We start from the raw sequence: 13028 nt of genomic DNA on the forward strand, positions 1-13028 counted from the left end.
GATGGGGAAATCAGGGCAGTTTTATTTATGATGGCGATGTACAAGACTCCACGCTTAGGTGCGCGGGCGAGATAAGGACCGGGCCCAGGCCTTCTGCTTCTCCTCGGGATTCCTGGGGGCAAACTTCTCCTGCAGCTTCTTCCACATGCCTTTATTCATTTCCTTAAATTCTTCTAGGGTGTCTGCAAAAGGGGAAGACAAAAAATAAATAAAGAGACTGAAGTCTACAATATGAATATGTAAATTGGCCCCATCCGAGCACACCCTGATTTTTACACAGTATGTTCCTGAGAGAGGGAAGCGTGGCCCCCAACTTCTGATAAGCAAATCAAGACAGGGTGACAGAAAAATAACTCGTGTGGATGCAGCACTTGTGCAGCAGGCACCACATGAACATCCTGCCCCTTTGCAGTGGTCTCCACCCAGTGCCAGAGAACAGCAAAGAAACGGTATTGCCCTTGTCAGTGACGTGACCCACGGGCCCTGAGACTTTCTCTCAAAACTTGGCCTGTAACACACAGACCATACTGTCTCCACTTCTCAGATGTAGAAGTGAAGGCGGAAGGAGGTTAGGTAAGTTGCTCAGGTCGCACAGCCAGGAAGTGGTGGAGGTGGGATTTGAAGCTCTGCACCACATCCAGCGGAGCTGAAGAGGCACTGGGGAAGGAGATGGACTGGGGTCCCCACCGATCACTTCCTCTCTGGGAAACAAGTGATTTAACCCTCTTAGCCTCGGGCTCCTCATCTGTAAGGTGGAGATAAAAACGCCTGCCTCAAAAGTTCCAGACTAAAGGAAATAATAGAGGAATCTCCCTGGCAGCTGGCCCACACTCAAGAAGAGGCGGCAGTCTTCATAGCTATGAAGGCAGCAGGGAGCCGGTGAGAGCTGGTGGGGCCCTTGTGTAAGAACACACGCACACGCACACGCACACGCTCACGCCCCAAAGGAATCAAAACCAGCTTTCTCAGTCCCGGCACTATTGACATTTTGGGCCAGACAGTCCTTTGCTGTGGGGCTGACCTGCGCGTTGTAGGATGTTTAGCAGCAACCTGGCCTCTACCCACTAGATGTCAGTAGCAGCCCCCACACGGCCCCTAGCTGTGACGTCTGAAAATGTCTCCAGACGTCCTCCACGCGGGACTGTGGCAGTTTTGCCCCCAGTGGAGAACCAACAAGTCTCTCTAGGGCTAAAGTTCTATGACACCTAATTTTACCTGTATTTTAAATTTAGATTTTCACATAATCTTGTTTAAATTTCATAGCCTAGATTTTCATCAGTTAGCAAAACTTCTAGAGAAAAAAGAACAGCTCTTCTGAACAAAAAGGCAGCTTACGTTTATTGTCAGTGGGCTCTTGACTAAGTCAGGACATATGCTATACCTCAGCCATGAGCCCAACATCCCACCCTGAAACCTTTCCAGGTTTTCTCGTGGGCGTGAAGTGGGATGCTGGGCGGTCCCTGTCCACTCACAAGCCACGAGGCCTCTTTTAGAGTCTCCCATGGCCCCAAGCCCAGGTGAACATGCTTGGGACCCAGACCTTGGTCACATTTCAGACTCGCTAGGCCCTCAAACACTGCAAGGTGTATTCTTGCCCTGTCAGAGGAAACAATCAGTAAGCCCGTGCCACACGGTCCCAACAAAAATAGGAGGCTTACTGTGAAAACGAACCATCAGCAGGTTTGCTGGAGCTGAACTTCTGGCCAGAACAAGCTGCAGCACAGGCCAGTGGTGGGGAGTCTTCCGTGCCCCCCTCATCTGCTGCAGCCTGCTCTCCCCCAACTCACACAGGTGTCCAGGGGCCAACAAAGAAGGTGGAGGCTGGGCCTCTGGAACTTATTTCCATTCTAGTTTCAAGTCCAAAGTTTGCTCAAACCCTCTAAAGCCCTCAGAGTGACCCTGTGCACCAATACCGGTGACTGCATAGGCCCAGAAACATGGGAATAATTCTACGTGTACATTTGAAAAAACTGTCGATAAAGGAATTCCGCCTGGCCAAACTATCCTTACCCCGGTTTTCCAGAGTACTGTAACAAAAAATAGGATCAGAGTTGACACACAATAGCAGGTGATACCACCAGGTTTTATCTGTTCAGAAGGTAAGAGTTGTCTGGAAGGCCAAATCCCCAAAACTTGGTTGCTGAAAGGCTGCCAGAGGATTAGGAGAGAGAAATTTCTAGAGTACCCAAAGGCAAATGTTTCAGGGCCATGCCCTTGCAGAAAAGGTTAGCCTATTTTTGTATATGGTATCCTTGGCAATAAAAATAGTAATCTTCCAGAACCTGCCTACATCAACCCAGGCTCCCCCTGCCACTCCCCCCATCTCCCTGTCCAGTGACAATGGAGGTGGGGAAGTAAGGAGGGGATGGGCTAGGTAGGGTATTTCCTTTCTGTTAATCGAGGTCTGTCAACAACTCCCAAACACACCTAGTTAAACCCATGTCTAACCCACAAACCATGTCCCCTGGGTCAGATAACTCTCAGACGGATATCCCCATACAAGTGTATTGAATGGCTTTTTGTTTTAATTAAAACCCTCATTGTTTATAAAGCCCCCTTAGGACCATAAAAATAAAATTATTTTCCTTCCATCTTGATTTCAACTACTTCCATTTGGCAAATACGTATTCCCCGGTTCCCTGCCGCACGCTTTGAATTTAAAAGCTCTGAAGATGGATTTTCTTTTTTAAATAATGCCTTTGACCTTCTCCATATTTTATGGCCAAAAAGCATGAGCCCCGAAGCTTCAGAATTTCCTCTGGGCTATTCCACAAGAATTTCCATCAAGCAGAGCGGTCTTAGTAGACAATTCCCCTTGGCTGCTCAAACTCAAAGAATCATTTGCAAACCAACCAGAAAGGGCAGCTGTGCTGTCAATACCTGTGGACAGGATCAGCTTGTACTCTTCCACGGACAGGCCACTGAAGCTCGTGTCTCTGGGGCGAGGGTACTGGTCACACGGGCCAGAGAGGAGAGAGACGGTGGGGGAGAGATTAGTTTTGCAGCACAACCTGAGACCTGATGATCCTGGGGGAAGCCTTGCTCCCCCGGCAAAGTTCACCAGCCTGGGCCTCGGGCAGCCAGAGACCGGGCTGGGAGAAGAGCAGCGCCACCTAGAGGTCAAAGACTTGGCCTCGCTTGAGCGTACGCAAGAATCCTCTTGAAATGTAGCCTGTGATTCAGGAGGTCTGGGTGTGGCCCATGATTCTGCATTTCTTCTTCTTTTTTTTTTTTTAATTTACATCCAAATTAGTTGGCATATAAGATTCTGCATTTTTAACGTGCTCCCAGGTGGCGCCGGTGCTGCTGCTCACCGACCACACTCTGAGTTATGAGGATTTAGAAGAAATCCCTTTTCCCTGTAGGCTAGGCATTTGGCTGTGTATATTTCTGGAGTCACTTGAACACATTTTTCAGGCTTGGGAAAAACCACACTAAGTGGAATTTGACAGTAATCATGTCAGGGCTGAGGAAAAGCCCAGCTTTGTCTGACAGGACTTTCCCAAAGCACCCAACTTTATCACCGGAGTGTGAGGAAGTACGAGTTCCATCAGAGTCGATGCGAAAATATGTGTAAGACCCAACGGTTGTCAGATACACCCTGGGCACGCACTGGCATATAAAACACATGGCCTTTATTCGAAATTATAAATAGCTTTTATTTAGGTGACCTAAAAGCCTCTACCAGGCGCCTTTGTTGGCTTGCTTGAAATTACTGGTTACATCTGAAAGTAGCAAAACCACAATCCTTTACAAAGGATTGTATAATCAGATTTTCACTCACTCTCATTGGTCATTTCCAGTCCGAGGGCTGGGGATATAAAAGACTGGCCCACTCACCTTGTGTTTGTAATAGTTTGAATGGAGTCGTGCTAAGCTCTCATACATCTGATCACAGGCCTCAGGCTCGGCGATCTGAAAAACAAAGAACCCCCCAAGGAAGTAGGCAAATAAGCCCCGCCTCTCAGGCCGCGTCTGCACCACTGGGTAGGACCCCGCTTACAGAAGGCTTTCGCACTGGCTTCTTCACTCCATGGGAGGCAAACCTGGCCTACAGCTCCAGCTATTAGAAAGCTATTAGAAATCACCTTTTTATAATGGCTTCACCTCACCAACTCCCCAACCTGCAGAAAAACTCCATCCATCAACTGGCATCTGGGACCTGTGTACCCCCACACCGGCTGCAGTGGGATGCACCACAATCAAAATAGATGATCAGAAGGGTGGATCTCATGACAGGGAGTGGTGGTGGAGAGTGTGGGCTCCAAGGAACCAGAGGAGGGGGAGTTCCCGTGCTCAGTGTATGGTGGAAGTGACACTAAGCTGGGTTCTGGAGGATGCAAAGGAGTTGGGGAGCAGAAGGGAGAGCTGAGAGGCCTTCCGGGTGGGGGGATGGTGTGAGCAAGAGGAGGCAGGAATGCTATCTATGCTTCAGACCAGACCAATCTGGCTGAGGGCCCGAATATGCAGTAAGAACCTGGGTGGGAGAAGGAGCTTTTTGAGTTAAACCTTCAATATGAAATGTATTAAATATTCTTTTAGGAAAGGCAAAAAAGAAAAAAGAAAATCGTCTGAGTGCTCATCTGTGGTGAGCCGCTGCAATTTTATAAGGAAAGAAACATGAAGAAGGCAGTATTTTAAGATGAGACAGTTGAATTGAGGAGAACCAAGAGGGAGAGTCCAATTAAGTGCCGCTGGAAAGGATAGGGCCCGAACACTGAGGCCTTGTGAATAGAGAGGGGAAAAAAACAAGAAATACCCTTGGTGCCCCTGCTGGAAATTCCAGGAAAGACGGGCACGTGCAGATGCGAAGTGTTTTCTCCCCTTTCATACCTCTTTTTAGTTTTCCCTTCCTTCTGCTCTTGCTATTATTTATCTACAGTTCCTTATATTACTCTGCCAAGAATTCTGAAACCTCCCCAGAAAAACAAAACAAAAACAAAACTTTCACTTTTATGTTTTTTCCCCAGAATTCAAATGATGGATTTTTCCAACTTAAATCCTTTCTCCAAGAAGGCAAAGCATAAATAAATCAGTAGTTAAGCGTTTTAATAAGGCAGCTCTGCTTCTGCCTCTGTGCGCGTGTCAAATGAGGTCTCCACTTTATTGCCAACAAAAAAGACGATCCATCACTTAGTTTAACTTGATCCATCCCCGGGTTGAGGCCACTCATCACGAGAATGCCCAGGTAGCCACATCAGAAGAGAGAGGATTCTGGGCTGGGGAGGTAGCCAGTGTTCGCTGAATAATGATCAAAGTCTTTCTTTGAGTGGATTGGCGCTGAGGGAAGGACAGAAAGAATGGATGGGGAAATGTGCTACCAGAGATCACGTTCTGACCCCTACGGGGCAGCGCTTCCAGGGAAAAGTCCAGCTGGAGCAGAATTCTGCAGGATGCACTTTGGAGGAAAGCACATGGAACATCCTGGCTTCAGCAGAGCACGCGCGACCAAGAGCTAACATGGAAGGTAGGGGAACAGAAGGTACATGACACAAAAGGAATGAGAACAATGCCAGCACAAAGTTTTGAAGAATATTCTGTCAATTATCAAAAGAAAATCACGCATTTCATCTTTTGCTTGCTGTCTTCGTTCTTGGGAGGATGAGTTCACTTACACATGTAAAGATCGCGCACCGAGAACCCGCGGCGTGCTCGGTCCTGTGTATGAGCAGGTCTCCGTGGCTGTGGAGAGCAGTAGGGTCACACTGCCTAGCTTTGAATCGTGGCTCCTTCACTTATCAGCTAGCTACAGAAGGTTGGGCGAATCGTGCAATTCCCCCTGCCTCCCACACTTTAGAAAACATTTGCCACTAAGTCCGTAAGTAAATAAATAAATATGTATGAATGAATGAATGAATAAATAAACAAACAAACAAATAAATAAATAAATGGGTTCAAGCCCCACAACAACCGAAGTCTGCTTCGGATTCTGTGTCTCCCTCTCTGCCCCTCCCCTGCTCACACACGTGTGCACGCATGCTTTGAGAGAGATTTTCTCTCTCAAAAATAAATTTAAAAAATTATAAAGAAAATGTTTGCCACATTTGCTTTATCAGTCTCTCCATCTCTATGCATTTTCCTTCTGATCCATTTGGTAGTAAGTTGGAGCACGATGCTCCTTTACTCCATAATATTTCAGTATGTTTCCTAAGAACAAGGACGTTCTTTTACATAACCACAGTTCAGTGATCAAATACGGGACATCTGACATTGATATGACACTTTTATCTAGTTCATCATCTATATTCCAATTCTGTCAATTGTCTCAGTAATACTCTTTACAGGAAAAAAAAATCTTTTTGGTCCAGGATCTCCTACTGCATTTATCTGTCGTGTATCTTTCTCCTTTCAGCTGGGATGGTTCCTCGTGCCTCGGCCTTTCTTTTGTCTTTCAAGCACTGACATTTTTGAAGCATACCCGCCAACTTAACCTTTCTTTTAAAAGAAAAGATAATAATAGCCCCTATTTCTGAGGGCGGTGTGAGGAAAAATGAGGTAATGCCTGGGCTGCTCTGAATTTGGGGCCTGGAACACTGATAAATGTGAGCGATCAGCTTTTGTTAATATTACTGGTAGTGAATAGTTGTAGAAGGAAGCACAGGCCTCTAGCTTGCAAACTACAAGAGGAAAGAGCAGAACAGTTCGGGACAAACCTGGAGATAGATAATCCTGGTGACAGTGGCATGAAGGGTGCCGTGGACACTGCCGGGGAAGACTGGCCGAAGGGTCATGGCTACAGAAGGGAGTGGGGGCTTTCCAGGCCCAGGGCAGGCTTAAGCACATGTCCAGGGAAAAGGCAGTGATGGCATTCTCGGTGGATCAGTGATGCCAGTGTGATGGCTGGGGCGTGGCTAGAGACGGAGTAATGTAGGCAGGGAAAATCGCCGCACCTGACCGAACCACCGGCTCTGACCTGTGGCTCTCGGCGGTCACCAAGCATTCTGCGGTCAGCTCGCCGGGGATGAAACACCAACCCTCGGTCTCTGCCAAGTGAGCAGTCATCTGTCACACTTATTCTTCACCTGGTGGCCGCCCATCTGGACCTTCCCCTCTTACCACCATCCGACCACCTTCCCACCCAAGTGGAGGAAAGGGGTTCCCACCTTGGACTTGCCCTCCTCAGCCACCAACACAGCGCTTCCTGATCAAACCCCCATTCTGGCCAGATCCTCACCCTCCAAAATCTTGCCCATGCAAGCTCCCCTCCTGCTGCTCCTCCAACTTCTCTAACCGTGAGAATTTGCTACAGGGCTACTCAGCTACCTCCTACCACATACACCCTCAAGTGGGTGACAGGTGTCATCTCCCTTCCTGTCCTTTCCCTTCTTTGAAAGGGCAGAGGAAGGGCACAGGAGGAGGCTGAGGTCACCCTTGCAGAGCACTGCTCCTGGGAGGGCAAAGAGCACAGGGTCTGAGTGCAAACAACAAAGGGATCCTCTGAGTTTTTTCCATCTCTTAAAATTCCTTCAGTAGTAAAGACACAGTCTCCTAGATATTTTACATAATGCCTGGTGCTCCATTAATGATCCAAGAAGGAACCAAACACCTGACAATAACCACCAAAAAATGAACTTGTCACCCAACTTCTGATGTGAAGTCAGAAGATGTCTCTATCAGGCTGTAAAAGCGGCTTGACGGAGGCGATGAGAACTAGGTATGCCAACTTCTGGCCAGATGTTACTGCTTAAGGAGAGAAGTGGCCATGGCCAACTCTGAGTCCCAGGCACAGCCAACCCAAGCTCAGCAATTAAAAAAGTCTCAGTTACTGCTTAAAAGATTATCGAGAAATATCTTTCTAATTCCAGAAGCCTGGCCACACTTGTACATCGTACACTTTTATTCGCAGATGCCAGCACAAACATTTCTGAATTTTGAAATATACAGTTTTCCTGATGAAATGTACCGTGCACTTTTAGAAATATTCTTACAGACAAGCTTTAAATTACCTGATTTTGCATTCACACCTAATGAGATTACGGACATTTTAGGACTAATAGCAGCTCTGGGTTTGAGAAAGGCAGCAGTGGGACATTATGAAAAATTCAGCTCTGCTCCCTAAATGTGAATAAAATAGATGTGCAACTGACACAGTGTCCTTTATGGCTCTATTTTTGCTCCTTTTGCATTTCCCCTGCTCAGTCGTCAGTGTATTTCTCTTTACCATATTAAACTTTTATACATACAAATCTACATCAGTGCCGCAGGCACTGATTTCGATTTTTCAAAATTGAATTTTGGGTGGTGACTGCAATTGGTACACATGGCGGCCCTGATTCTAGTCACACAAAGGGACGCATAAGCACTTTTGGGAAAGGGTGTCGCAAATTGCTTTGCTAATTAAGGTAGAGCTGGATTCAGTCCAGGAGGATCTATGAAAAAAGGTTTTCATGGCTTGGTAATGAACTTCTGAAATGAGTTCATTCCGTTATGGGAGCCTATTCCCTTCAGTTGCAAATCTATTTCTTGAGCACCTACTATGCAGAATGCTCTGCTAGGGGCTGTGAGGGGACATAAAGACCCAGCCTCAGCCTTGGAGAAGTTGGCAATCGTGCTGAGGAGACAAGACATGCGCGCATTAAAAATCAAACATGGCTCCGGGGTAGCGTGTAACTGAGAGCCAGAGTTAACGGGCAATCAGAGGTGGGAGCGGGTCACCAGGCTTGGCTAACAGGGCAGGTGTGGCAGGGGTCTCAAGTTTCACCGCGGGTGACAGTTCACAGAGCGAGGGGGAGCCAGAGACCCGCACTGAGGAGCATTCTGGCAAGGCTGGGACTGAGCCTGGGGTGGTATACGGATCAGAGGAATGGCTGGCAGGACGCGTGAAAAGGCAGGGGACAAGGATGCATGGGTCAAAGACAAGCAGGGTCTTAAGCTGAGCCACCACAGGAGGGCCTGGGAAGGCAGCAAACCTTGGCAAGCCTTGTGTGTTTGGGGGGCGGTGTCCACAGTGCACGAGATCCTCAAGGGTTAAGAACCACTTAACGTCGTAGCCAATTTGGGAGGCAAGAGAAGACACCCTACGCCAGGGTACGGTGCTGGGGTGTGGTGTGAGGCAAAACTCAGGCTGGCGCCAAGGATCAGAGGACGGTGAAGGCCTCACAAACCTGCCTGCCACTTGTTCAGAGGGCAACAGGCAGACCCAAAGAGCTCTGAGTAAAGCGGAGACCCACTGAAAGTGGTCAGTAGTTTGTCCCCCACCGAGAAGCACCTGCATCCTTAACCAAGCACAGAAGACTGCCATCCCCAGGTCTAAACACTACCTCACCCCACTCTAGCTCCACCTGGACCTGGGAGAGGAGGAAAGATGGAGACGTCTGCATTCCGCCTCAGAGATGATTCTCCTCGTGACTCCTGTTTTGCAATGGGTTCAATATTGCCAACTAAAAACAGCATGATCTGTCCTCAGCCCATTCCTCAAAAACCTGCCTTCGGGGGGCCCACATATGGGGCGGGCAGCGCTGAGGCGGCGTCACCCCTGCCAGCACACGCCAGGAAGCTGGGAGCCAGTCCCGGCCACACAGGAATGCCGAAGACCGGGGCTCTGCTGGATGACCGAGAAAACAGAATTCTATACACACTTTCACATTCTCCTCTGAGAACTGGAACTAGCATTTCCATTACCGCAAGCCTGAGAACACAGTTCAACTTTTTTCCAAACGAGGTGGGTATGGTATCAACCGGGACATAATACAAGAACTCACTGGTGGCTGAGCCCCTTCCCGGGTGGCCGCATTTCCCGGCTGTTCCTCACAGCTGTGCCCCACGCTGGATTAGTGGGTGCTGGTGTGTAGTTGGGGAGCTTAAAGGAAGCTGCTTGGGTACCTAATGAACTCAGTAGAAGGATTTGCTCCTTTCCCTGTACTTAAGTCAACAATTACGGTTGTTTTGCCACCTTCCCCCACATTGAGGTTCTTTTATTAAGCTCTTGGTGCGGCAGGGTACGTGTTTCTTGAAGAAACTGTATTCAAAGTGGGCAAAGCCCATAACCATTAACTTTGAAAAAACTGTACAAAAGGACAGAGGGTGTAAGAGGCATTGAGTGTGTTCCTGCTTCTTCCCACCACACCTCCCTCTTGGTGGGTTTTGGGTGGACTGTGAGACTCCCCAAAGGGCATCCTGAGGTGGAATAAATGGAGGCGGTGCTTTCTGTACACTGCTTTCAAGTCTGAAGGGCTCGTTTGCCTTCCAGCGAGTCTGGCTCTCCTGCACTGCTGTCCCACCCGAGGGTCATCTTTCCTCCCATCCACACTAGGGAGGTCATGGCCAGGGCAAAGAAAAACAGGTGGGTAAACACAGGGAGGTATTTAATTCTTTGGCGAAACTGTCCATGGTCCAAAAAGGCTTGAGCAGGGCACGAGGGAAAAGGAGTGGCTTGATGTTTGTGGACCAAGGGGACCTTCTAACAAGAAAGAACTTGGGAGAAATGGCAGCTGAGGAAAGATCAGGGCCAGAACAGCTGGGTCTGCTGCTTACTTGTCTTGCCACCTAACTCCCACGGGACCCTGAGGAGGTTGTTTTATTTTTCTGGTTTTGTTTTCTCATCCGTAAAATGGGAATAAGCGATGGCTGCCTCAGTCAGCTGCACTAAGGATTAAATTAAATGAGATGATGCATGCACAATGTGCCAGGCATGTATTCAGTGTTATTGTTAAGACGCAGGAAGCCAAGAGGCCAAGAGGACTGCCTGCCTCTCTCCTCTACAAGAACAAAGAGGCTGCGGACTAGAGCTGCCTCCCCCTACAGTCCTGTGTTTCTGGCAACTGGCATAACCAAGGAGAAACTCCACACCAATCAGCCAACCGGGTCTAATGCCTGCTGCCGGCTGCCAACTTAATGAAAAGTCTACCAGAACCACCTCTCTTTCTCAAGGTTTATAGATGACCCGGGGGTGTCAGTGGGAGCGACTCACAGTGCTGTTCTCAATTCTGGCAAGGGGCTGCTCCCTCTAAAAATTATCACCAAGATTTACGAAGCCCAGGAGCATTCTCAGGTGACATCAGGATGAGGTACCATGACAGTGGTCCTGAGTAATGTGCTCGCTGTCATTATGATATACTGGGTTGCTCTACTAGGGATGCATTCATCAGCTGCTCCAGAACCATCAACAGAGCCATGACTTGCATCTAAAACCGTGACTCAAATTTGTGTGCGCCTTCGACTGATTAGAACTATCTCCCCAGGTGATGACAAAGGATGACAACTCCAAAAGAGAAAGCTCTACCCTCCTTCTCTGGCTCCTCTTACACTAAGTCAAGTAGGCGAACATCACACTTCCTCCCCAAGGCTCCAGCCTCTGTCAGCCTCACTGCTGGCTGGTTTTACCACTTGGATTTCAGTAGCGTAAATTGCATATCTGCCCGGCTCTGTCTTGGTGGTAAGGACCAGGCTGTGTCCCTCTTCTGGAGTTCCCACGGTACCCCCCACCCCCCTCTCGCACAGCAAGCTCTCAAATTAATTCTCACCACTCAGGACACAGAATTATTCCTTCTCTCTCTTCACTACTTCTGTCCATCTAGTTCTGCCACATCTGGAACCACATTCAAATGATTTTTACCTCATGAGCCATAACCAATCAGTCATTTATTTGTTTATCCAGACACTTACTGATTGTCTTTTATGTGTCAAGAAGTATGCTAGACAGGGGAGAAAGATAAAAATGGCACCATCTCTTTTCTCAGGAAGCTCACACTAAAATGACGTAGGGAGCAGAATCCTAGAAAGTCTATGGAGTTTGCAGAGTTGGGGCGAGGTACAGTTCTTGCTTTCAAGATCTTTATACGTCAGACCAGTGAAGACCGCTGTAAAAGGCGTGTCAGTGTAGTGCCCTACTCCTCACAAGCCCTGAACCAGACACTCCATCCATGCTCTCTACCCAATCTGGAATCTGATTTCAACGATGCCACTGGCCATGTTCCTGCTCCGTTAGGTGGGCTGGCTTGGCTCTGTGTTGGGCTAAGTTGCAAAAAAAAAAAAAAAAAAAAACATGTCCTTGCTTTGATAGGTCTTGGCCAAGTTTGGCAAAAGTTCAGGTTGTGTGTTTATGTATCCCATTTCCTCCCTCTGACCTCTTGCCTGAGCCCCAGGCTCAAATATCTCACTGACTACTTGACATTTCCACTTGGAGGTAAGTCCACTTGGCATCTCAAATTTAACATGTCTAACACCGAACTCAAGATGTTCTTCCCACACCCCACCTGTTCCTCATCTAGTCTTTCCCATCTTGATAAACGGCACCTCCTCCCACCCAGTTGCTCACGCCAAAAAAATCTAGGTGTTATCATTGGTTTCTCTTTTTTCCTTTACGTCACATCCACTATATTAGCAAGTCCTGTTGAAGCAACCTTCACTCTGCAAGCCAAATCTGGCCACTCCATCTCCTGTGCTGCTAACTTCATCCAAACCACCACTGTTTCTTGCCTTTTCTCTAGCCTCCTTGCTTTTTTTTTTTAAATGTTTATTTATTTTTGAGAGAGAGAGAAAGACATAGAATGCGAATGGGGGAGGGGCAGATCAAGAGAGGGACACAGAATCTGAAACAGGTTCCAGGCTCTGAGCTGTCAGCACAGAGCCCGATTCGGGGGCCCGAACTCACCAACTGTGAGATCATGACCTGAGCCGAAGTTGGACGCTTAACTGGCTGAGCCACCCAGGCACCCCTGGCCTCCTTGTTTCTATCCTTGCCCCCTATAATTCATTCACCACACACAACCAGAATGATCTTTTAAAACAACTAAATTAGGACACTCAGTCTCCACAAACTTTGCCAATGGCTTCTCACTGGCCTTATGAGAAAATCCAACTCCTAGCCAGTGCCTTTAAGACCCTACTGTGCCTGGCTCCTGTCCTCCTCTGACCTCAACTCTTAGCAAACTCCTTCCCACTCACTCTTCGGCCACTCTGGCTTTCTTTCGGCTCCCTAACACATCAATCTGTTTCCTGCCTAGGACCTTTGCCTGGCATGCCCCTTCCCACCTAGTATCAGTTCAGCTCATCTTCCCTTATGTCTCATCTATGTGTCACCTCCTGAG

General features: G+C 48.1%; 1 protein-coding gene across 1 annotated transcript in view; it reads right to left on the reverse strand.

Annotated features, from left to right (window-relative positions):
- Nucleotides 1-13028, reverse strand: part of UQCC2 (ubiquinol-cytochrome c reductase complex assembly factor 2) — a 14037-nt gene continuing 1009 nt past the window's right edge. The window contains exons 2-4 of the mRNA XM_025925284.2: nucleotides 3841-3915; nucleotides 2881-2950; nucleotides 1-182 (exon numbers count right to left, since the gene is read on the reverse strand). Coding sequence (XP_025781069.1) covers nucleotides 55-182; nucleotides 2881-2950; nucleotides 3841-3915 — 273 coding nt within the window. The 3' untranslated portion in view covers nucleotides 1-54. The remainder of the gene's footprint in view (nucleotides 183-2880; nucleotides 2951-3840; nucleotides 3916-13028) is intronic.

The sequence above is a fragment of the Puma concolor genome, chromosome B2 (assembly GCF_028749965.1).
Source record: "Puma concolor isolate L17-30 chromosome B2, mPumCon1.1.hap2, whole genome shotgun sequence".
NCBI classification, from domain to species: domain Eukaryota; kingdom Metazoa; phylum Chordata; class Mammalia; order Carnivora; family Felidae; genus Puma; species Puma concolor.